This window comes from Pocillopora verrucosa, chromosome 13 (assembly GCF_036669915.1).
Source record: "Pocillopora verrucosa isolate sample1 chromosome 13, ASM3666991v2, whole genome shotgun sequence".
Lineage (NCBI taxonomy): Eukaryota > Metazoa > Cnidaria > Anthozoa > Scleractinia > Pocilloporidae > Pocillopora > Pocillopora verrucosa.
Genome location: NC_089324.1, coordinates 9,845,461 through 9,871,535, shown reverse-complemented (window position 1 = coordinate 9,871,535; position 26,075 = coordinate 9,845,461). Strand labels below are relative to the sequence as shown.

Genomic DNA, 26,075 nt, shown 5'->3' with positions numbered 1-26,075 from the left:
TTTGACACAATATGTCGATTTCCATGAAACATGAAAACGACGCTGACAAGCGACAGCGTGGAGACTTACGTCATAGACCACATCCTCCCCCTTCTTAAGTTTTAAGTCATGGCGTAAAAAACAAAAACTAATTGCGAAGAAAACGAGCGACAAGATTTCACATAACTGGTGCCTTAACGAATGCAACGTTCAGTGTTCCCATAAACCAGATGACTACATTGTCTCTATCAATCTGTCCAGCGCCTTGAACACTCTACCAGACTGGCGCAGTGGAACCCGCTCCACTTCCCGCTCCACTTCAGATGAGGTCTCTTGCTGATTAAGATGTACTCCCATTCTCCAACTGAACTGAAATTTCAGAATCAACCGGCTGCGTGACTGGCGTGTTCATGGGCAGCTTCTCAGGTAAAGGAATACCTGCACCAATAGTTTATTGTTAAGCAGGGTTTGGGACAGTGTTTTGGGACAGGTTCTGTGATTCCTCGTCAATCCCCGAAGAGACAACGCTATCCATGGTATTCCGTTTAATATGATCCAGCTGTCGCTTCCAAACTCGACCATCTTTCAGCGCCACTACGTAAGACTTCGGTTCGCCCCGCTCAGCCATGGAACCAGGCCACCAAGTTTGCTTTTTCCTAAGATCTCTAACCAGGGCTCTTTCACCTGGGTAGAACTCTCTAAACTTAATGTGGGCGTCATATGTTGCTTTCTGCGTTGCTTGTGAATCCATCACCTTTTCCCAGCACTTGGGCGAAGAAGGGTTAAATGGGTGCGTAACTCTCATCTCAGGAATAGGCTAGCTAGCGTTCTGCCAGTGGTAGGATGCCTTGTTGACCAGTGAGTCAACAGGAAGTTGGCAACACGTTGCTGAATCGACAGTTTACTACCTTTGCAGGCCTTTATGTGGTTCTTGAGAGACATGTTTTGCCCATGAAGTAGATCTCAGGCTAGCGAGAAGGTGCGTAATCGAGAATGATGAAATGCCCATTTTCGTCCTCAGCGTAATCAACGTGAACTCGATGCCAAGGATTACTCGGCCATAACCACGGTGTTAGAGGAGCCACTGCAGATGGTTTTCTAACTTGTTGACAGCTGCCGAAGCTTGTTCAATTTCTTGATCAATGTTCGGCCACCATAAGTAACTACGAGTCATTTCCTTCTTCCGCACAATGCCTGGGTGACCTGTGTGCCACTCTTCCAATATGTCTTCCTGCTACCGGGTAGGTATACTTAATCGTAGCCCTCACAAAAGACAATCTTGCTCTACCGATAACTCAAATCGGCGGTTGAAATAGTGTTGGAGGCGCAGATCTTCCACATGTTGTGGCCATCCTTGTTTGACAAACTCTAACGCTCTGGATAGAACCGGGTCAACCCGTGTAGCTTTATCAATCAATCAATCAATCAAAGACTTTATTTCACTTCGAATTTGTTGATAGCAAAATTACTAATATCTCTGAAGAAAATAAATCAATAGGTGAAATATATAGGTAGATACATAAAAATTAAACATTATAAACAAAAATATACGTGTATGTACAGGTAATTTAAGAATCTAACATTAGTCACAAAGAGAACAGCATTCATTATCGAGTTGAATAGCTTTAAGTGCAATTTTGAAGGCACCAAGAGGAGTAAACACACGGATATTATCCGGCAATAAATTCCATAGAATACTAGCTTGATATTTAAATGAGTGATTTTGTTGTATTTACACGAGGGATAACTAACCTGCGTTTGCCTCGTAATATAAGTAGGTGCAGCATTATTTAATGTTAGAAAAACTAATATGAGCATATCATTTATTCGGCGTGCTCTCAGGTTAGGCTGATTAATGTCTTGTGATAATTTTTCATACGAGTTATTAAAGTCATTAAAAACGAAACGAAGAATGGATGCATTGAGTTTCTCAATTATATCAATATTTCGCTTGCCACAGTGGAAACAGACGGTGGAACAATACGTTAAATAGACTGATTTAGCAACAGGACGTGATACCTGAAGACGCGGCTGCTCGACCGTGATCGGGGACGGGAGTACTGGAACTGAAGTTGCGTCATACTTTGGCTTTAGCGCCAAATACAAACGAGACGCGTACGCGCACTTGTAAACATGGCGGCAGGCTATGACCTCCAAAGTGTTCGAGACGTTTTGCTGGTGTCTTATTTCGACGATGTCATTGATGATGAGGAATTTACGCTTCTTTACAAAGAAAACTATTCAAGGGGAATATTTCCATATTGGAAGTATGACAAATTCGATTTGGATGATTGAGATGAAGAGGAATGTAGAGTCGAGTTGAGATTCGACAAATCTGACCTTGCTGTCCTGCTCCATGAATTGAGATTTCCCGATAGATTTGTTTGTTCTCAGAGGACTGTCTGTTCCGGAATGGAAGGCCTTTGCATCTTGTTAAAACGACTTGCTTTTCCTTGTAGATTTACTGATATGGTGATGCGTTTTGGCAGGAATCCAACTGAACTTTGTTTGATCTTCAATCACGTTTTAGACTTTGTTTACCAGACACACCAACATCGTTTAAATTCTTGGAACCAACCTTTTCTTAATACACCAGCTCTAGAACAATATGCTCAAAGCATTCATGCCCGTGGAGCTCCTCTTCAAAACTGTTTTGGCTTTGTGGACGGGACCTTGTACAAGATATCTCGCCCAAAGAATAATCAGCGTGAAGTTTACAATGGACACAAACGTGCGCATGCATTAAAATTTCAGAATGTTTTTCTTCCAAATGGGCTCACAGCCAACCTAAATGGACCCTATGAGGGGCGAAGGCACGATGCCACGATGCTCTGTGAATCAGGCTTACTAAAGGCCTATTTACACGGCACGACTTTGTCGCATGCGACAAGCTTACGACAGGCCTACGACATGACTTAAGAGTCGTAAGCGAGTTGTAGGTTTGATTTACACGAAACAATTCGTGTCGTAAGCCTGTCGTAAGCTTGTCGCATGCGACAAAGTCGTACCGTGTAAATAGGCCCTAAGGCCTAAAAGGCTAAGGCCTAAGGCCCAAAGTAGTGGTATCCGCTCACTCAGGGCTGATTTTTTCGAATTCTCCCAACCTGACCTATGACGTAAATGATGACGTCATCAGTGCTAGTGAGGAGAATTGACTTTTTGATCCTATGACGTCATCCCTATCACCATAACAACCTGACCTATGACGTCATCAGTTCTAGTGAGGAGTATTGACTTTTTGATCCTATGACGTCAACATTATCACCATAACAACCTGACCTATGACGTCATCAATTCTAGTGAGGAGTATTGACTTTTTGATCCTATGACGTCATCATTATCACCCTGACAACCTAAAAGTGGGTTAGGCTCGAATGAATATATATATGTCACGTTTCGATCTTTCCGATCCATGTGGTAACCTAAAAAAATGCGCATGCGTAGTTCTTGTTTTTGGTTTTTTTTTTGTTTTTTTTGTTTTTTTTTTGTTTTTTTTGTTTTTTTTTAACTTAAAAGGGGAATGGTAACTGGTTTCGGGGGTTGTGGTATGTGTGACACATGTAATTCTTTACGCATGCGTACAAGATTAAATAATGTTTATTAAAATATTTATTACAATGTGTATGGCAATTAAAAAACTTGACGCCTAGCAAAGTAGAAAGAGACCGCTGACATAATTTGTAGCATGGCTTGCAGTAACTCTTCTTGGGTAATCTCTCCACGAATGCAACTTGTTATTAAAAACACTTTTTTCTAAAGAGAGCAAAAAATTCATTTTAAAATAATGTATGCGACACGATAAGGATCATGGTTCTTCTAAACTCACCCTCAATAAATCTCTACGAACCACGAGGGAGGTAAAAACTTTCCTTCTAGTTTACGAGTGTTACATGTTTTACAGGGACATCTATTAATTTCTAACTGGGGAAAAAACCAAACACTCACCCTAAGGTGTCCATTGTATCGAGCGGGCTCTATAGACACAGCACGATATGCATTCACAGAAGAACCATGATCCCGATACATATTTCTAAAAAAAAGTTTTGACAAAAATTTTGACAAAAAACCTATTGGTTTTGATTGGGTTTTAGAGATAACAATGGATTGGCCTACACCCGTGAATCTCAACATACTCGCACAAGAAACAAGTACAATGGGGATAAATGCCGTAATCTGCATTTCTTGTATGCTGTGGGAAAGAGAAAAAATGATACCTTATGGAACGTTGCCGTGAAAATAAAAAATCACCAATTCATGAGGAAAAGCCACCAAGGAAGCACCATATCATAGTCCCGATAATATTTACAACCTCTACATATACAATGGTTTCTGTGAAGAGAGGCGCACCCATAGAGGTCATGGAGGTGAACAACCCGATTGAACTATAGATTAAAAAACTGACCTGAATACCCAACGAGGAATGTGGCGAGGATAATATTTTATGAGATAACAATGTCTCCACAGCTCGCGAACGAGATTCAATCTTGCACAAGTTTGGGACTTAAAAAACAAAAACAAAAAGAACATACCTTAGGCAAGAAAGATACAAGATCCAGCTAGGAAAAATATCAAACGTTTTATGCCATGTACACGCCTCGCAGGAACACGTCTTAGGGGGTGCAAAAAAAAAAAAAAAAAAAAGCCGAGTCTTAGAAGGTACTATTTAATGTTAAATAAAAAAATGACAATACAAAAAACTTACCAAATGCCTGTGTACTTTTTTGCACTGCTTAGTTTTTTGTCAATCATGTGATTTGTCCACTTGCGGATTATACTGTTTCGTTCTTTGGGCGGTAACGCATCAGTGAAATAGGTCAACTGAAAAAAAAAACAAACAAACAAACCAATGATTTACTTGGGAAAAAAAATACTTTTCGATTAAAAAGCATACTCACTTCGTCCCATGTTTGAAACATATCAATCTTGTTTTGTATGACTTGGAGCAAGATGATCAATTTGATTTCCAATGGACATCTTTCAAGGTTCATCCGTAGTCGGATCTGCTCTTTGGAAAGGACTGGAAACGGTAAGCTGGCGACCATCCTTACGCGACCAAGGGAAAGACTAAAATGAGATCCAATAAACGTGCGACAGTCCTTTTTTATAGTAGTGACACGAGGAGACGACGCTTGATACGACGCCATCTAAAAATAGGAAGGGTATTGTTCTCTCCGCGTCCTACCATATATGGGAAACGACCCTTGATACGACGCCATCTAAAAAATAGGAAGGGTATTGTTCTCTCCGCGTCCTATTAGGAAGGGTATTGTTCTCTCCGCGTCCTATCATATATGGGAAACGACCCTTGATACGACGCCATCTAAAAAATAGGAAGGGTATTGTTCTCTCCGCGTCCTATCATATATGGGAAACGACCTTTGAGACGACGCCATGTAAAAAATAGGAAGGGTATTGTTCTCTCCGCGTCCTATTAGGAAGGGTATTGTTCTCTCCGCGTCCTATCATATATGGGAAACGACCTTTGAGACGACGCCATGTAAAAATAGGAAGGGTATTGTTCTCTCCGCGTCCTATTAGGAAGGGTATTGTTCTCTCCGCGTCCTACCATATATGGGAAACGACCCTTGATACGACGCCGTGTTAAAAATAAGAAAGGTATTGTTCTCTCCGGTAACGCGGGTACCCCCTAAGAGAATCACGTGTCATAGATTATAAAAAACACAGGGCGCGCACCCCTCGCCAAAATTTGTTTACACCGATCATGGAGAACGAGAACACGTACTATCTTTTGGGTTACGATCAGGACGTGGTAGAAGAAACCCTTATATTATTGGCAGAAGGCGAAAAGCACCCGGAGCGTCCCATTACCACGAACGTCATGGAACTGGTACACCTCTTGCAGGAAAATAAGAAAGGAGCGAGACACGCAAGACTCTTGAACGAAGAACGGAAACGTGAAAAGGTCCGTGAAAATAAGAGACGTAGTCGCGAGAAAAAGAGACACTTGAAAAAACTATTGAAAATGAAAGAGGTATGCTTTTTTTATCTTTACAGATGGTTACGCTTTATGTGTTATTTGTGGACTCCCCGAACAATCATTTCCGTGTGGTACTTCATTCCATCGTGAAAACGACCATGGAAGTCATGAAAACGAGATTGCAAGCTTTGGTGCAACGGTGATTATCATTTATTTAATTTTACACAGAAATCACAATGCCATTTTTAATGTAACATTTTTTTTTTTATTTTTAAAAAACAGGTTATTGAAGGACATCGATGAGAAGGAGGAGTACATTATCAAGATACGATTAGAAGAATGGACGTGTAAAATCAAAGTGTAATAAAAGTTATATGATGCAACACGGGTCTGGTCTTACTGTTGCGTGCGTCGCGTGTGCCCAATCGTTTCTATTTATCTTACCCCCTCTCTCACGATAGGTTTAATATTTCTTTTCGTACTTGTCTTGTATGCGCTTGATTCGGTCCTCGGTGGGTCCTCGGGATGCGTTCAAATATTATTGCACATGACGTTCAGCCTTTCTGAAGTGAACTGTGAGTATCGTTGCACCTTGTGAGAACTGAACCAATTGATTCGTATCCGTCTCACTTAACTCCGTTTCTATCTCCTCGATATGGGGATTACGTAATTTTACGTATTGAATGATGGGAGCGTCGTACGAATACGTTCCTGTCAGGAGCGGTCGATAAGGGACTTGTCTCAATAAGACGGTGGTCTGATCGCCTACCATGACGGGATTGCATAGAGAAGAATACACGTACAAACTCCTGGGTTTGTTATCTTTCTTGTAGGTACACTTCTTGGTGTTTAGGAATGTCCAGGTCACTTCGTGGAGATAAATTACGACGGTTTTGAAATTGAGGGAATAAGACAAGTCGTAGAGGGTAAGGGAATGTTTACGAACACCACTTTGTCGTTTGGAAAGGGATTCGTGCCAACCCTGACGGTTTTTCTCTAGAGTCAAGTTATTTCCGTTTTTAATGGTGGGTGTCCCGTCCGACGCAGGGGTTCCATCTTGTATCCATTGGAACAATCGACACAAATCCTCGCGTAGCATGACTTGGACGAAGGCAGCCACTGTATCCAAACTCAGGGTGGAAGTTTTAATGTTCTTGGCGGTGAGGGTACACGTTTCGCTCTCTTCATCCAAGCTGACATCGAACTGTAAATGTTTATTGGTGAGATTGATGTAGAACGTGTTATCCAAAGCGATGACGAAATAGTCACGTTCCACGTCAAAGAGAGCTTCAAGCAAATCGTGTACGGTCACCAACCTTTTGTCTCGTACATCTTTGTAACGAACTATGGTGATTTTTGTGTCGTAGGATCGGCTCAGGGTATTGTATACTTTGCGCACAGTCCGTAAAAGTACGTCGTCAGCTTTCAAGGTTTGTAGATAGTCTTGTAATAATGATTCGCACGGTAGACTGATGCTGGCCAATCCTACCTCCCAATCGCCCTCTAGATCGATACGGTGCGAGAGGCGATTTTTCCAGGAATGATTCGTATTCTGTGGATAGTATTTGATGCTACCGTCGTTGCTAGGTAATGTAACGTAGAAGTGATTTATCATCTTTGGACACTTAGCGCACACGTCTGAAATGAATGGTGAGTATGGACGGACCTTCGGTGAACTGAGCTAATTTATTCTCGTCCGTTTCTGTTATAGCTGTTTCGATGAAGGAGATGTGGTTGTTCCGGAGACGCTTGTATTGAATGGAATGCGGTTCGTAACACGAATGACCTTTCAACGTAGGACGGTACTCCACTTGTCTCAATAAATCGGTCGTTTCATTTCCCATGATGGTTGGAGCACAAAGCGACGAGTAGACGTAGAGTGCACGGTGTGACGGACCTCTCTTGTACGTGCAGGTTACGGTACGTGTGAACGTCCACGCAATGGAATCGAGATAGAATACAATTCCTTTGAATCCATTTATGGTGGTGTGTTTAAGACCGTGAGGTCTATTCTGATTTGATCTGACTGTCTTAGACTCTATCCATCCCTTACTGTCATGACGAAACTGTTTTGTTAGATTAGGTCCAGTGGTCAATGCCTGACCATTGTTTATCACGACGTCTCTGACCCATCCGAACTTATAACACATGTCGTCACGTAACATGACGTAAACGTTTTGTATCATGTTTTGGGGAGCTATGCTATCGTCTCCAATGTTTGTGGCGGTGACGAGACACTCTTCCTGTTCCTTGTTGAAGGATACATCAAATTGCTTATGGTAATTTGTGGGGTTTGGCTGAAAACCGCTGTCTAAACTATCGATGAGTAAGCGACGTTCGGTTTCGAATAATGCTTGCAGTAAATCGTGTACAGTTTCCATCCTTTCTTCTTTGATGTCTTTGTAATACACTGTGGTTACGACTGTGACATTCCCACCGGTAGTATTGAAAATACATCGCGATGTTCTCAAAAGACCGTGGTCAACCTCAAGGGTGGAGAGATATTCACTCAATAGAGATTCTGTAGGTAATGCAATATTCGTTAACCCCATTTCCCACTCACCATCCATGTCTAAAGGTACCGGTAACACGTTCGTCCATGAATTGTTCTTGTTTTCGGGAAAGGCCTTAATGCTGCTGTCGTTGCTGGGAAGAGTGACGTAAAATCCGGATTCGGGGTAGGAGGTATTCATTGCGTCGCTAAGTAAAGTCAAGAATGAGACATGGGTACGTTACAAACCTAATTTTATTTTACCCTGCATGATCTTTTTCACAATCTTTTCGGTCATTGTCTTTTTTCCAGGAAATCGATCGATACCAGCCACCATTTTACGATCGGCTATCAATTTGTCTTTGTGACTCGTGGCGCGTGAATAATCGATATCGTGCTGTTTGGCGAGTCGATCTAAACGGTTTATACCAGGATCCCCGCGTTTCAATCTTTTTTCTAGTTTTGTGCCTGGCCCCATGTACTGGTACCCCGGCCAGTGAAACTCTACTCCCAATTTAGAGATCCATTTTTGAATGTCCAATCCTCCACCTCGCTGGCGTGTTCTCTTCCTGGAAGGACGACGACCACCACCTCCAGATTGAGGACATCTTTTAACCGGTCTTTTTTTTCTTGCTCTTCCCTTTCCCCTTTTTCCCCTTCCCTTGGCTCGTGCTTGGTGCGTATTGATCTTCGTCATCTTGAAATGTTTGATAGGGATCGTATCCTCTCTTTTCCCAAGGTTCCCACGAGCCGAACTCTTTCAATCGTTCGACTTCGGTTTTTTTACGTTTTTTCTTAGGCTTTGGCTCCTCCTTCTTTACCGTCAAAGGTGTTTGGGTGATTTGGGGGACAATCGATTGTGTGTTGGCATTTATGGATTTTACCAATTCTTTCAACAGTCTTTCTTGCAACCCATCCATCTTGTCGTCGTCGACGGGGGGTTGAGGGACTCCAGGGGCAGTCATGGCTACCGAAGGTCCTTGTCGTAGTTTATCGTTTAACATGTTTTTTTCCTTCAACATCTCTTTCACCACAGGTTCTTTCAAGGCGGCAGGGGTATTGGGATCATCTATCAAAATCTGAGCTTCGGCTGCCACTCGCGCTGCCTTGTCCAGTAAGGTACTTTCTGAAATCTTTCCTTTGTAATAGTCTACCAAGGTACGAAATTCGTCGGGTTTTATCATCATGTACGTTTCCATAAGTGTTGAAGAGGAACGGCGATATGTTTCTTCCACAGACGACGAAACCACTGTTTGAAACGTAGGTTACATGTCACCCCATTTATGTCTATGTCGTAGTTCCCTACTCGAAGATGGAATGAACCTCTACCTCTTTTCATCTCATGCAACAACAAAGCGCTTCATTCAGACCACTCCAAAAGCTACCACCCTTTTGATTCATGAGCACTTGACGACGTATCTTCAAGGAATTCTTGCGTTTCGAAACTTCCCTCAGATTATCTTTGTGCTTTCGTAATTTTGCCACGACGTGTGGTGGTAAGGGGAAGTTATTCTTCAACATGTTAATAGTGAATTCACTCACGGCGTTGATCTGATCTTTATTGGCATGCAAGAGTTTTTCCAGTCGTCTGTGGCGATTCTTTTCGCGTAGAATCGATTTCAAAAAATCCAGATTTCTTGCAATGCGTTTCATCGTCTCCTCTTCTTCTTGACTTTCTTTATTATTTTACCCAAGGCTTTTTTGGCACCGTAAGCAGCTCCGCTGAGGGCTAAAGATTTGCCGCCTGATATGAGGGCCGGAATGACAGCTGCCAATGGTATGAGACCTCCTTTTTGTACTCTTCTTTTTCGTTTTCTGCGTGCTCGACCTTTAGGACGTGCCATCTGCTTAGTTCCGTACACTGGTAGAATTGCGCGTTACGGTGGGACGTCCGTTATCTTTATAGGTTGTCGTGATTTGCATTGGATATTCGAATGGGACTGGAATCCGTTTATCTCTCTCTCTCTCCCTATCTGTAGCAACGGATACAACCTTCGTGTTTCAATAAGTGACTCAGTAATCTTCTATTGTCTGGAGTAGCAGGATGTACATCCAACAATAAATAACTGAAGGGACGTTCCGTACATGCGTTATATTGCTCCAACGGGTCTTTCCAAGTCGTGGGATACATTTGAAGTAAGAGCGTGCGCAAGGCCACCTGGTCCCTAGGATTTATGAACGCCACTATGTATTGAGCATTCCTAGAGATGGTCTTGGCATATTTTCCGCGAGGGAACATGTCTTGACATAGATAAAACACGGTGACGTTCATGTGATGCGAATACTGAGTGAAGAGATTTAGGATATCTTTGTCGTCTCCTCCTTCGGCCATGAGATCGTCCAAGATCAAGAGACCCCCTTTTTTGTCCCCAAACCATTCTTTCAATTGTTCGTGGGTAGGTACACCTTCGTGGAATGTCACGCCTTCCTTTTTTAGGATGTCAAAGGTCGGTTGCCACGACCCGTAACAGTAGACGATTCTTCTGGAGGGCGTGGCGAGAAGGTCCTCATTTTCCAATAAGAGACGTTTTAGGAAGGTGGTCTTTCCACAGTTGGAGGGTCCCACGACCAAAATGCTCGAAGGAGACTTAAACGTAAAACCTTGCTCTACACAACTCATGATTCAAATGAAACACGCGTGTTTTATTCAAAAGCTTTTATTTCGTTCTCTACAATATCTTCCAAGATGTCTCCTACTTTGTCATCGTTGCTTACAAGATCATGCTCAGAAAATAACTCGAGAAACTCTTCCGTACTTTTACCTCTCGCTTTATACATCAAATACACGAGAGCATAGTCTCCACAACTGGCTGTTTTGATCGATTGTATGGGTGCATCGTTTCTGCGCGCACACGACCATTTATTGAGCCACGCTATGAAAGGTTTCAAATGTTTGTAATGCGAAAAAGGAAGTCCGTAACTATCCAATACTTCACAGGTGTCGTGTTCCGTCCACACGCCCAACCAATGTTGTCCAGGTAAGTGGGAAGGATCCGTATTCACGATGTATGCTCTACGATCCAATTTTTCCGGATGTTCGGGTAATTGATCACACGCCATGGTTCCCACAAAAACATTCCTCAAGTGTATGTCCCCCGATGCCACAGCATTCAACTGATCGGTGGTTAACCACACAAATTCCATCCCATTCTGTCCGCTTAGTGCACACTCATGGAAGTGGTGGAATTTATACCGTCAATTTCTATTAAACCTTCATATTCGGACATGAGTATGATGGTCTTTTGACTCTGTTGGGCAGCACATTTCAAACGTAGATTGATCGTGCTTTGGGGTCTAGGCAATAGGATGGGATCGTCGTGTCTACCGTTAGGCACGTTTGAAAACGCGAAGATGGTGGCGTTTTTACCGTACCCCCAATCCAGGAATCGCACCATATTTCCGCTTCCACGCTGGAGACATCCTGTGGCTTCCAAGAATCTGTAGTACCCCCTCACATCCTTTCGACCATTCCCCGTGTTCAATTCCAGAGTTTCGTAAGGATATTCTTCCCCATCTACAATTTGTTTGATGTATTCTATGCCTGCTGGTTGATAGGCAAAGGTATCTTGATCGTATCTACCATTAAAAGCTGAGTTTTCCACGATAGCTAGTAAGAATCGTTGTGGGACTTTATTATTGAAGGGATTGTTGATTTCTTTGTAGGTGGCTCCATTGTCCAGGGGGTATTGTCTCATTTCTGTCCTCACGAAGGGGTAGAGGGCCGCAGATTTACTCAAGAGGCCCATCATATCCATGTAGGTGGATGGATTGAGTTTCACGAGACACATGTAGAAGGAAAGTTTAATGTCGTCAGCGTGCACGCGCACGGATTCGGTGGGCGGGTTAGACTCTCCATTAGAGAAAATGGATGCTGGATTCAAGTAGAAATCCATTTCAAAACTGGTGCGGGGTACGATCCATTTACCTTGATGAAAAATTTCCACAAAGGGTTTCATACGCAGAATACGCCTCTTTCCTTCCGAATACAAATCTCTCGCTTCCTTTTTCTGGGCTTTGATGCTAGCCTGCTGATTGTTGGAGAGTGTCGCAAAGGCGGCATCGTCGCCTTTGACGTTCGTTGCTGTGTAAGTGACGGGAGAATCAATTTTGTTTCGCCAACCTCCATTCGTGGCTTGTAAGATGGTGTCTCCATCATTTCTGTCGTTGTTCAGTAGGGTCTGGAGATAGGCTTTATGATGGTACATGTCCACTTGTTCAGTGAGTAACGTTCCATTACATTTCACATTGATGTGCTTGAAAAGAGTATGGGCCAAATTGTTGGCAAAAGAAGTCATCCTTCCCACATCGTCATTGCGGGATGTGAGATGGCCACCTGCAGTTGTCTTGAATCCCACATCTATTTCCACAAACGATCGCGACAAATCAATGAGATCCGATTGTTTGTCGATGTAGATTTGAATGGGTGTGATACTCGACGTCAGAGGGGGAATTTTCACCCATCTCGAACTCACCGTACTGAGATCGGTGGGTGGAACTTGAAAGAGCGAGAGATTCGGGTTATGTTGCGCTGACTTTATCATGTTATCGTTGTCGCCTCCTCGTGCGTTTGCGACGGTGACGTTGCGAGGAGGATGTTTTATAAGGAGCCCGTCGTACTAAAAATCCACCTCGTTGTTGTTTCCTTCTATGCGAATACCTATGGAGAATGGTAGAGATGCGATCGTTGCTCCCCACGCCGATTCTAGGCTGACTACTACGTACTTGACGGACGCGTGACATGATTAGTTTACTCTCCGAAGATGTCTTTGATTTTTTTGGCCACTTTTCTCTTGACTTCGTTCTTGAGGGCCGTTTTAGCTCCTCTCTTTATGCCACGTTTCACTTCTGAAAGGGATCGTTTCTTAACACCACTTTTAATACCAGTCCTCACTTCTCGCAAAAAATCCTGTGCCATATCTTTCATACCACTCCCCACTTGATGATGAGTACCGGACCACGTACCCACAAAGGGTGGTGGACGTCCCCACCGATACAAACTACCTCCCTTTTGGGGGACGGGATGATGAGGTGGCGTGTACACCACGAATCGTTTCAACGTACCTCCTCTCATGATAACAACACACGTACAAATAATAGCATCTTTTATTTCACGTCGTTTTTATGGATCCAACTATTGTATTTGGCAGGATACCCTTTCCACTTGACGTACAATTTATCTTTGGTACGTTTCAACACTTTTTCGACCCTAAAAAACGAGGATTCGTCCACTGTCACCTTTTGCAAGTCCCTGGCGTAAAAGGTACCCTGTAAAGGAGTGTCGTCCAATTCTTTCACCTTGTAGGTCGTGACGCCCAAAGAGGGAACCACTTGACGTACGACAAACACTTCCTCCGTCCATCCCGGTAAATAGCCTTTCTTAAAAGATCTGAATCTCTTGTTGAGACGTACCCTATCTCCCACTTTGAACACGGGACGTCGTTTCTTCCCTTCTTGCAAGTGTCCGTCGTACAATCGATGCCATACGTCTTGCACGTTCCAAAGTGTGACTTTGGCAGGAGCCATGCCTATGCTCCTATGATAGGTGTGATTATACTGTTGGACGAGTTTGGGTAACACATCTACGAATCTTAGGGTGTTGGCGGCCGTGAAATATCTGTAGAGTTTGGATTTCAGGGTGCGATTAAAACGTTCCACGACGCTAGCCTTGGCATCCCCGTGCGTCGAAAAATGATGGATCTTCTCTCGTTTCATGAGCTCCTGAAACGTTCCGTTGTAAAATTCTTTACCCGCATCCGTTTGTAATTTAAGAGGTTTTCTCCCTTCGGCTTGGGTGAGTACACGTCGAAAGGCTTCGGTGACATCTTTTCCAGTCTTCTTTTTAAGCGATTGCACCCACGCATATTTGGATAACACATCAATGACAGTGAGAAGATAGCGATATCCCTTATTCTGTTTGGCAATCGATTGTACTTCTATCAGATCGGCCACCCATTGTTCGTCCATGTCGAACACCAGAACGGGTTGAAAGGCACCGCGCCGCCTTCTGGGTTTGTGTAGGGTATAGGCAAGATTCTTTTCCAATTCTCTCTTGGCACGCCCGACCGATATCTTTTGAGCCTTGGCATACTCTGAGACACTCCCCAGATTACCCACCACCCCAGGCGTAGAATAATCCAATAAGACTTTCTTCTTATAATCTTGATCGTCCGAGTCCTCTACTTTCTTCTTCTTCTTCCCAGAGCGTTCCATCTTCTTAGACATAGCAACTGGAGGTAGAGGATGTAGGCGTAGTAGAGGAGCCAAGTGTTTGAAAAGTACTGAAGGTACAATTGCTTCCAAACGTATTTTGTATATCTTCCTTTGTATAATCTCATAAAGGTCATGATGTGGAAGATCCTCGTACGTATAGGAAACCTGTGCGGGAGGACTTCGTTGCGAAACACGTGGTGTTCCAAGCCCATAGGTACCCAGTCGTACGGTTTGAGTTTATGCGGGGTTTCGTGTTCGTACACAACGTCCCTGATCTTCATGCACACCCAGTGTGAGAGTTTATAGTGTAGGTAATAGAAAGCTCTTTCCATGATCAGCGTCTACCTCGATAATGATTCACATTGTCCATGACCCCCTTAAGAACTTGTTTACCCAGTAATCTTCCCAAGGTGCCGAATCCTGGAGCGGGTCCGGACAACAACATACTAGCCACATAAGCCGCTTTATCTGTTGCGGAGGGTCCTCGATTTAAAATTCTATTCACGGTACGTACAGACGCCCCACCCTTTTGGGAAGTTCTCTTCTTCCTCTTCCTTCGTGAGGGTCTATTGCCACTACGTCTTTTACCCATGATAGGATACAGAAGAAATGAACCAAGACACGACATTCACACATTTTTATTGCTCCTCTAATAATTCTTTCAATACATCGTCGTAAGGTCGGTCCATTAAAATACAGAAGAATCGAGTCACCTTTTCGACCTTTTCCTGGGCCAACGCTTTGGCAATACATTTCAAAACGTCATCAGAAGGTACACCTTCTTTAAATCGTAGTCCTAACGAAAACAAACAAATGAAAAACTATGAAAAAATTCTTTTGTACACTTCATCTAAGAGTTCGTCCTTCGTTTGCGGCGTGACGTTCAAACAATGGCAAAGTTTTAAGAATAATGTAGGTCCGCACCACACACCTACGTCCACTAAATCATCTTTTCCAATTTCATCTGTAACAACGAACAGAAAAAAAAACCTAACGTTAACAGTCTGTACAAGTAGATTCATCATCATCTGTTTCATATCCTAATCGTGAAAAAAACGAAATGGAGCGTTTCCATTGACATACGCCTCTCTACAAAAGTCGTGATACTTTTTCCTAAACCCTAACCCTAACCCTAACCCTAACTCCTAACCCTAACGTCTCCGTGCAAATGGGGATGGGTTCGTTTCATGGTATCGGGGAACTCTACAGCGGTACCGTTCACCTGTGAATGAGAACCTTCGGGGTGAGCCATGAGTATCTCTTGGGTTTTCTTAAAGGGTCTCGTGTTCCACCATGCAAAGAGGTCACACTCTCTAAACGCACACCTCAGATACATTCTGTTTCTGTTCTTCTCAGACATGGAAATGGACAGCGTAGGGCTTCGACCACATTCGCACACCATTCGATCTATACGGTCCAACGTAAACCAATCGTGACCTTGGGCACGACACAGATCGTAATACTTTTGGTAGTCTTGGGCGGGACAAAACACGGGGCAAGTAGACACGCTACAACGAAGGAACACGTCCGTACAAGTTTCTTTTTTAGACTTGCGTTCTTCCATTCCTTGGGTAATATGAATGGGGCATGGGAACCAGGAATCTGCCTCCACGCTATCCAATAACTCATCCAAAGAGGAATAGTAAAACGTACCTGTACCTTCGACGCCCGGTACGATTTCACCTTCCTCTATTACTTCTTCTTCTTCTTCTGGTACTTCAGAGGGTAGAGCACTCGCGGAAGGCTGGGGTACTACAGTCTCTCGTCTGCCTTTTTCCCGCCCAGGACGTGGAACCACTTTCCAATCTTTCTCGGTGTAATCGTAATGGTCGATGTCCACGTACTGTTCGTCCGCAGGCTCCTCGTTGGCGGTTTTCTTGGCGGGCGCCTTTTTCTTGCTGTAAGGGACAGCTCGTTTTCCTTTGGTGAGCTTCTGTTTGTCGGCCATTTTATTTTCTGGTGGTTCTTGCTTTCCTGCTCCGCAACGAATGTCTTGACAGGTAAATGAAGGTCACCTATATACCGCAGAGAACAATACCCTTCCTATTTTTAGGAATCAAAAGGTCATTTTCGTCGTATCAAAGGTCATTTTCCATAAATGGTAGGGCAATGCGTCGTTCTATTCCGTATATGGCAGGCTACTGCGTCGTACGTACTCTTCCAATGACCATATTTGGTCATGCGTCGAAGCGTACGTGATGTCCCTGCTATAAAAGAAAGCAGGTTTTGTAGTATCGAACGTCATTATGCTATCATTCTACTCTTATTCCAGATCGCGGTCGGAGAGGGAAAGAGACGAAGCTTGGGAAGACTTATTGTGCCAGTTGTTCAAGTCGTTGCGCCTACGAGATGCTAAGGATGACGTCCCCCATGGAAGTGGGTATTTTGAATGGGCGTGTCCTGTACACTGGGGGCGCCGAAGGTGTGGATGCTCTCGCCTCACCACCCTGATTACGCGCCAACAAGACGTTGCAACGCTCTCTATCCAATAACGTGTTAAAGACGGGACTGTTACAGAGAAACTATTGGGTGGTGAGGGATACCAATCTCGTGCTGGCCTTCGGACATTTCGACACAACCAAACCCCACACGTTACAGGGAGGAACCGGTTGGAGCGTGCAAATGGCGTTGGAGCAACAAAAACCCGTGTGCGTCTACACAGACCGGTGGTACCAATTCGACTACCCGCAGCAGAGATTTGTCCCATGTCACCCGCCCTACCTACACCCCCAAAACACTACCATCGTGGGAAGCAGACGCATCACTCTTCAAATGACACAAGAATTACACAATTTATTTCAGAGAACCATTCAGATGGAAACTAAACCGTTACCGAATTTTTGGTTTCATTAACATTGTAAAAAAAAAAAAAAAAAAAAAAAAACGGAACAATAAAATACGAGTGTTGTAACAAAAGTCTCATTGGTAGAGCGCTGCACCGGTATCGCAGAGGTCATGGGTTCAAATCCCGTACGGGCCTGAATATTTTTTTGTTGTTTTTTTTGTTTTTTTGGTTTTTGTTTTTTTTTTTGTTTTTTTGTTTTTGTTTTTTGTTTTTTGTTTTTTGTTTTTTGTTTTTTTTTCAGGTCCTACTTACAACTACTAGTTTCAGTAGTGTTCTTAGCTGCGAGGATCTTCTAATTTCAACTTCAAAATTTGACAAAGTTCGTAAAGGCGCGCATGACTTGATTCCTCAGGATTAGAAACCGCTTCTCGTCTTCCGTCAGTTCGTTGTCGTCTTCCTCTTCCGTCATGTCGCGGATGTAAGCTTTGGCATAGCGTACCACTCGTCTCAAGGAATCCTCGTCCGCTCGGTGCTGCATAATGTCCATCATGTCTTCTAGGTACAAGGCTGCCCATTTGGGATTATCTTCCAGGTCTCCGTTCATGTTGTTCATTTGTTCGTCTCTCCTACCACTGAGTAACGTGTCCCTTCGAAAAAGCCTACCTTCTTGTAACCACTACAAACTCGTTACCAGTACCCTTATATAGGACTAGGGGATACTTCCCTCATCCTACACCACGTACTGAGTCCTAATATGGAGGTGCTTCCCAATATGGAGTGATGACGTAGAACTCGGTATATAAGTATAGTCTCCTTCCCAGTATTCCTCTTTTGCCTCAGTCAACATGGAAGCAGGACCACTAGACTTTGGAAGCTTCGTACAAGACGTGGATGATGAAACTCTACTAGCTGCGGCTAGGAACGAAGAAGGCGAGAATGAATTTGTAGAAGACGTGGCGGACGTCCTATTGAACGAGGTAGGTGAAGCTTTTGACCGTCAAATTTCCTATCAATCTCAACTGGGAGGCGCAGCCCTTTCCTCTTCCGCTCCTCCCGGTTCTTTCGAATTTCTTTTGGATCCCTTTGTGGATCGCAGGAGTGAACGCATGGGAGTGCGAGAGCGACACTACACCACACGTCTGAGACAACGCGGTGCGTTCATTCCTTCCTAGCACGTACCTTCGGCTCTTACCGAAGCCCTGCATGCTGCCGTCCGTCGTCTCATCGAACAAGACCACGTCCCGGCCCAAGATCGCGTGTACCTGGGACTGTCGAGTAATCGACTATCCCACGCTTACAATTATCGCGGTCTGACGGTCGACGAATGGCTTCGAGGTGGGGCGCGGGTGGACGCCCTTCTGCAACAAATGAGCGCCATGCTCAACTCCAACGAACAGTTCGAAATGGATGATTCCTTCCAACTCTCCTTCACGCACGTGCGCGCGCCTCCGTCGGGTTCCGGTCGCAAACGCAAGTTGAAACCCGGCCATTCCGCCTTGACGTCCTTCAAGAAAAAGAAGCTGTCCGTGCTCCTCATTAAGAACGGAGACAAGCTTTGTTGCGCCAGAGCCATCGTCACGGCCAAAGCCAGACTTGATCAACACCCCAACTGGGACGGGTTCAAAAGAGGTAGAAGGATCCAAGCAGAACATGCAGTAGACCTTCATCACGAAACGAGAGTTCCCCGAGGTCCGTGTGGGTACGACGAACTCCGAGCCTTCTCTCTTGCTCCTTCTCTCTATGACTATCAAATTCTTCTCTGCGATGCCACGCGCGGGTATGTCGTGACGTCGTTTGGCCCACCTTCACAAAAGCAGCTCGTCCTCCTCTACGACAACGGCCATTACGACGTCATCACTTCTCTACCCGGATTCTTTGGCACCTCCTACTTCTGCGCGAGGTGTCTCAAACCCTACGACAACCAAGGTCACCACGCCTGCGACAACAACCCGGACCACTGCAGTGCCTGTCTCCAGACTGGATGTCCGGATTACACCGAGGCCCGATGCCGAAGTCTTCCGGCGATGCAGACCTGCGATTCATGTAGACGGACGTTCTATGGGACAGCGTGTCTCACCAATCACGTGTCTAAGACACAGAGTGGGAAGACCACGGATCACCAGCAACTGAGCGTCTGTACGAGTCGTAGGAAGTGCGGCAACTGTCGCAAACTCCTTGTGGGTCGCAAACAGCAACAAGAACACCGGTGTGGCTACGTCACGTGTCCTTCGTGTCACCATTACGTCGAAGCCTTGTCGCATCGGTGCTTCATTCAAGTGGCTAAAACTCCCGAGGAAGAACGGGCGGAACGTCGCGCCAAACGAAGACCTGGTCGCCTTCTGCGTGGTGCTGCTGCCGGCTTGGCCACCGTGCACTCCAACGAGGACGATGTGCCCTCCACTTCTCTTCTTCCTTCACCTCCTGCGGATGGTGTCGACCTCAATGACGAAAAACCTCCGTTACACGTATTCTTCGACGTGGAGGCCATGCAGGACACGGGACGTCACGTTCCGAATCTTGTCGTGGCCGAAACCGAGAACGACGAGCGTCCAGTCCGCTTCCGGGGAGACTCGTGCATGCGCGACTTCTTGGAGTGGCTGGACACGTTGACGGAGGAGGACAGCCGAGAGGTCAAGGTGTTGGCCCACAACTTCCAAGGGTACGATGGTTACTTTGTCGTCGAAGAGTACCATCGTCAACACCGCATCGTCCAGCAGTTGAGGAACGGTGCCAAGCTGTTGCAGGTCACCTTTGATCGCATCACCTTTATAGATTCTCTCTCCTTCTTCCAAATGCCGCTCTCGGCCTTTCCCAAGACGTTCGGTCTCACCGAACTCAAGAAGGGGTATTTTCCGCATCTCTTCAACACCCTTTCTAATCAATCCTACGTCGGTCGCATTCCTGACACTTCCTACTTCATGCCAGACGTCATGTCTGTATCTGTGCGACGGGACTTTGAGGCGTGGCATACTCGACAACGTTTGGCCAATGTCATCTACGACTTCCAAAAGGAGTTGACTGAATACTGCGAGTCTGACGTCAAACTCCTCAAGCAGGGGTGTCTCTCCTTCAAGTCCGTATTCGAGCCTCTGGCTCGCTTCAATCCCTTTTCCCACATCACCATCGCCTCTGCTTGCAACCGGGATCTCCGTCAGAACCGCATGGAAGCTGACACGATCGCCAACGAACCGCTCCACGGGTGGCGCTTGAACACCAATCATTCTCGCGTCGCCCTGGAATGGCTCCACTGGCAACAGCACCAGTTACCGGATGAAGACGATTACATCCGACATGCGGGCAATTCTGGCGAGTACCGGATTCCCCATTCCCGGTACACGGTAGACGGATACCATGAGAAAACCAACACTGTCTACGAGTTCCAAGGCTGCTTTTGGCATGGTTGTCCGGTCTGCTATTCCAATCGCACCGAATCCCATCGCCGCCTCGACGATAGGTGCTTTGACGACGTGTACCGTTGCACGCAGGTCAAACTCGACTTACTGCGTAATCGAGGTTTCAGGGTAGTCGAAATTTGGGAGTGTCAATGGGAAAAACTGAAACGAGAACGCGAAGATGTTTGCGCGTTCGTTGATGCCCTAAATCTCTCGGCCCCTCTAAATCCTCGGGATGCGTTCTTCGGAGGTCGTACGAACGCCTTACGACTCTACCACAAGATAGACGAGACTCGCGGGGAAAAGATTCGTTACTTCGATTTCATGTCTCTGTACCCGTGGGTCAACAAGAACGGTAAGTACCCTCTGGGACATCCCGAGATCATCTCTCAACCCGGTCATACAGACCTTTCTCGTTATTTCGGCTTAGCGAAATGCACGGTGCTTCCACCCCACGGTCTCTTCCATCCCGTGCTACCTTACTGTCACGCTGGCAAACTCACCTTTCCGCTCTGTGCCTCCTGCGTGGCCGAGGAAATGTCCAAACCCTTTCTGGAGCGTACTCCCGTCTGTACTCACACGGATTCGGAACGCCAACTCGTAGGGACCTGGTGCACACCAGAACTCCTCAAGGCTATTGAGAAGGGATACACAGTCGTCTGTGTACACGAAGTGTGGCATTTCCCAACCACTCGCAGAGGGCTCTTCAAAGACTACGTGAACACGTGGCTCAAGATCAAGGAAGAGGCCAGCGGGTGGCCGAGTCACGTGGGCAACGATCCCCTGAAACGTCAACGACACTTGGCTGATTACAGAGACAAAGAGGGAATCGAATTGGACCCGGAAAAGATCGAGAAAAATCCCGGACTGCGTACGCTGGCCAAGATGATGTTAAACTCCATGTGGGGTAAATTTGGTCAGCGTACCAACAAGACACAAGTCCGGGAATTTGATGACCCCAAAAAATTTTCCACATTCTGTAATAGTGACACCGTCAATATCAAGTACGTTGGTATACAGTCAGATGATCGGGTGGAAGTACAATACACTTTAGAAGAGGAAGACGAATCCATCTCGCCAAACCTGAATATATTCGTGGCCTGTTTCACGACCTGTTGGGCTCGTCTAAAGCTCTATGACGCTCTCGACATCTTACAAGAGCGAGTACTCTACAAAGACACGGACTCAGTCGTGTTCCTTTCGGCCCAGGGAATGCCCGAGCCACCACTGGGAGATTATCTGGGGAACTTTAAGGACGAGTTGCCCCCATACGATTATATAGTGGAATTTGCCTCTGGAGGTCCAAAAAACTACGGGTATAAGACCCATAAAGGTAAAGAGGACTGTAAAGTTCGGGGCATCACGCTTAATAGTCTGGGGCAGAAACATGTCAATTTTGAAATCCTAAAAAATAACGTGCTAGAAGACTTAACTTCCCCACTGGAGTCTGGCGAGGCGCGCGTCACCGCTGTACCCATACCATACAAAATCGTGAGGAACGCCCAAGAATACCAATTGTCCACCACGGCCCAACAAAAAAAATACAAATTGGTATACAACAAGCGCGTGGTGAATCCTCACACGTTCCAAACCTTCCCGTATGGGTATGAGCAGTGGACGGAAGAGGACGCGCACGTGTCTGAACTGCTCACTTCTCTCTAATTCTTATTCTGACGGTCACCTAGCTTCATCTCACCTCTTTTACCAAAAAAGAAAACAACAAAACAAAAAAAAAATTGTAAATAGTGTAAATAGTCCCAGCGACAATGAGTCGAGATGACTACTCGATGATACCCACCCGCATCTTTCGTAGCAATCAGGGAATCAAAACACAAGTCGAAGGTAACCAACCCTCGAGGCGTGCCCCATTGTCACGGGAGATACGGGTTTAATGCTCTCACACGAGAGGGGGACTGGGAAGTCATTTTTAAGAACTACGCATGCGCATTTTTTTAAGTTACCACATGGATCGGAAAGATCGAAACGTGACATATATATATTCATTCGAACCTAATCCACTTTTAGGTTGTCAGGGTGATAATGATGACGTCATAGGATCAAAAAGTCAATACTCCTCACTGGAATTGATGACGTCATAGGTCAGGTTGTTATGGTGATAATGATGACGTCATAGGATCAAAAAGTCAATACTCCTCACTAGAACTGATGACGTCATAGGTCAGGTTGTTATGGTGATAGGGATGACGTCATAGGATCAAAAAGTCAATTCTCCTCACTAGAATTGATGACGTCATCATTGACGTCATAGGTCAGGTTGGGAGAATTCGAAAAAATCAGCCCTGAGTGAGCGGATACCACTACTCTCCAAGTAGTTGCATGGGCAAATGATGGGAGGCCGTTATGTTTGTACGGCGACCCAGCATATCCTTTAGGCATCCATTTACAAGCTCCATTTAGAAATGTTCCCCTCACCCCACAGATGGCAAGATTCAATGATCATATGAGTGAAGTCAGAGTAGCTGTAGAATGGATGTTTGGCTGCATTTCAAATTACTACAAGTTTGTTGAGTTCCAAAAACAGCTAAAGATTGGCCTTAGCCCTGTTGGCAAAATGTACCTGGTTTGTGGAATTCTTCAAAATGCCCACACATGCCTATATGGGAACATCATTTCGGATTATTTTGGTGTTGACTCCCCAGACCTTCTAACTTATTTCTGGTAAATATACACGAGTGTTGTTTACGATATTTGTGATGGTTAACGTTGTTCAAAGGTTATTTTCATTATAGATAACTGTGTTTGGATGTAAAGATACACTGAGACACTGCTGATAGCCAGGTCTTTTTAAGTAGTGAAAAATGTAATCATTGTTGTTTAAATTGTTTTATATATACATTGTGAGAAATAGTCTTAGCTTTCCACACCATTTTGTGCAATATAGTATTCAAGCAGTGTGGAATAAAAATAATTAAATATCATTGTCATTGTATTCTTTAATTGATGCATTCAACGATAAAACACCCTATAGGGTTCAAAAGTAAGCCTTAACGTTGCTGGCAAAAATGTCTTTTGTACCTAAGATTATTTAGGTTTTAACTTTAATATTGTTAGGGGTAGGAAAGAGAAAATTCATGTGTACCAATTTTACCAGAGGACTTTTAATAACAGCACTAACATAGCACAAGCTCACCATTAGCATTTACGTCCAAGACGAACATGACTAGCGTTAAACATAAAATCTCTTGACTTCTGCATTAAATAAATGGTGAGATTGGACTAACTGTGTCACTCACTATAGGTAAACTGACTAGAAAAAATACATGCATGTTTTAATTTTTCTTTGAAAATACAACAGCACACAATCCACATATCAAACTTTTATTACTAAAACATCCCCATTAACTGATTCCTTTTCAGTACCAGCTGTATAATGTTTTGAAATATGAAAATTGGAAGCCAAAATTTAAGGGCCTATAATTATGTAGTGTTCAGGATCAACAGGCCATGGTCACATTAAATTATGCATAACCAAGTAACAATTATAAATGACGAGAAAAAGTAATTTCAACTAAATGATGAGAGTTAAATCAAAAGAAACACTCCTTTAAGAGGATTATTTCACCCCAGTTTATGACTAAAACGAGCTCTCAAACAGTAAACAACATTTTCGAAGAGTAAACAATGTTGTACCTTCTCTCAAAAACAAAAGATAAAATTTTGTTATAATGGTACTAACCATAATGCAAACATCATTTCAAACTTTATTTTTAACAATGCATAAGCAAAAGTAAATTGAAGTTTAGTCTTTATCCTGTTTTGAAGTGAAAAGCTGAAGCTGTTGTTGCTGTTGTTGCATAATACTCATCATCTGCTGCATGAGCATCATTTGTTGTTGTTGCTGTTGCTTTCCTGGAGCTCATCAGATTTTGTTCTTTTTGAAGTTTGGCCCATTGTTTCCATTGCTCTTTTCCTTATATCAAGAGCCAATTCCTTTTCTGCACTGATTTTTTCTTTGGCACTTTCGGCTTCTGCATTAGCTTTCTTGTCGGACTCTTCACTTAAGTGAGTTAACTCTTCCAGTAGTAAATCGTATTCGCTTAGTTCGTCTTCGCTACCTTCGCCGGTACTTTTTAGTTCTTCGGCATTTTTCGCCTTATACCTTCTTAAAATCAGAGTAAATCTGTCTCTAACACCTCTCGAAGAGACAGAATGAAAGAGATCTTTGTGACCATTCAGATTTTTGGCGATAGCTTGCCAAACAGTGCCTCTTTCTCGATTTACAGACTTGAATTGAAAAATCCCTTGAGCGGCCATTTCTCTCATGAGTAAAACATCCTTTTCTTCTGTCCAGCTCATCACAACTCTAACAAAAAGGGACGAATTAATACTTAAGAGACTTCAAAAATTTTGTTTGCCACACAAATCAATTAATTTACTTACTTTTTCGGTGCACTTTCCATCGTTGAGGCGAGTTGAAGTTTACGTTCTCGACAAGACGGCAAACTGCTTGGTTTCACGTCCACAACGCGACGCCAGAACCCCAGGACGCGGGAATTTCACTCGGTACCAAGCCCTTATACCGAGCTCGACGTCCTAAACGAAGGCCGCGTCTTCATGCTAAATCAGTCTAATGTGGGAGAAAATAAGCCAGATATAGCCTCTTCTTGGAATGAGTAAGGATGAGGTGTTTATATCGTTTCAGAACTTGAAACTTCCAGCGAACCTTTCTTATGGTGATGATGATGATGATGATGATGATGATGATGATGATGAAAACTTTATTTAAAACACGGTAAAAATATTAATATGGCAATAGAAAACAAAGGAGAAATTTATCTTAAGTAAATTTTCTATTAACTGGTTTACATATTTGCCGTGTGGGAGTCCGATACAGAGAGCCATTTATCAATTCTTCTCTTGAAGTTGCGTAGAGATTTTGTAGTGCGGATATCCTCAGGAAGATCGTTCCAAAGAGAAGCTCCGCTATAACTGAAGCTACGCTTCAGGTAGTCAGTTCTTGGTTTCGGCAAGTACAATTTTTGACTTGCGTCACGAAGATCAAAGGGCAGAGTTCTCGGAGTGAACATGTTACAAAGATAATTTGGGGCGAGCTTATTAACGCATTTGTACATTAAATTTGCCTTTTGCTTCGTCCTTCTGACAGATAAGTTATCCCAGCTGAGAGAGTTGAGAAGATGGCTAGAGTTCGTATTATAACTTGATTTAGTAATTACTCTAGTAGCGTGATTTTGTAGTTTTTGTAGTTTCTCACACAGCTGTTGAGACAAGCCATCCCAAACAACACTGCAGTAGTCAAAA

At 44.2% G+C, this 26,075-nt stretch overlaps 3 protein-coding genes across 3 annotated transcripts; 1 reads left to right on the top strand and 2 right to left on the bottom strand.

The window, feature by feature from the left end:
* Positions 1 to 10,377: 10,377 nt before the first annotated feature.
* On the bottom strand, positions 10,378 to 11,028 carry LOC131783891 (uncharacterized). Its single transcript, XM_059100664.2, has one exon. It carries the CDS (start codon positions 11,026 to 11,028, stop codon positions 10,378 to 10,380), a length of 651 nt encoding a protein of 216 aa, XP_058956647.2.
* Positions 11,029 to 11,566: 538 nt separating this feature from the next.
* On the bottom strand, positions 11,567 to 12,949 carry LOC136277591 (uncharacterized protein F54H12.2-like). The gene has a single exon (XM_066159965.1). The coding sequence runs from the start codon at positions 12,947 to 12,949 to the stop codon at positions 11,567 to 11,569; it is 1,383 nt and encodes a 460-aa protein (XP_066016062.1).
* A 5,299-nt stretch (positions 12,950 to 18,248) lies between these two features.
* Positions 18,249 to 22,457, top strand: LOC136277590 (uncharacterized). The gene is made up of 2 exons (XM_066159964.1): positions 18,249 to 18,380; positions 18,576 to 22,457. The coding sequence occupies exons 1-2, from the start codon at positions 18,249 to 18,251 to the stop codon at positions 22,455 to 22,457; spliced, it is 4,014 nt and encodes a 1,337-aa protein (XP_066016061.1).
* Positions 22,458 to 26,075: the final 3,618 nt, after the last annotated feature.

What these genes read in the sequence shown, in the direction of transcription:
- LOC131783891 (XM_059100664.2), bottom strand. Translation starts at nt 11,028, where the DNA reads ATGAGTTGTGTAGAGCAAGGTTTTACGTTTAAGTCTCCTTCGAGCATT.
- LOC136277590 (XM_066159964.1), top strand. Translation starts at nt 18,249, where the DNA reads ATGGAAGCAGGACCACTAGACTTTGGAAGCTTCGTACAAGACGTGGAT. An exon ending in CGGACGTCCTATTGAACGAG is followed by an intron (nt 18,381 to 18,575) that starts GTAGGTGAAGCT and finishes ATTCCTTCCTAG; the next exon opens with CACGTACCTTCGGCTCTTAC.
- LOC136277591 (XM_066159965.1), bottom strand. Translation starts at nt 12,949, where the DNA reads ATGATAAAGTCAGCGCAACATAACCCGAATCTCTCGCTCTTTCAAGTT.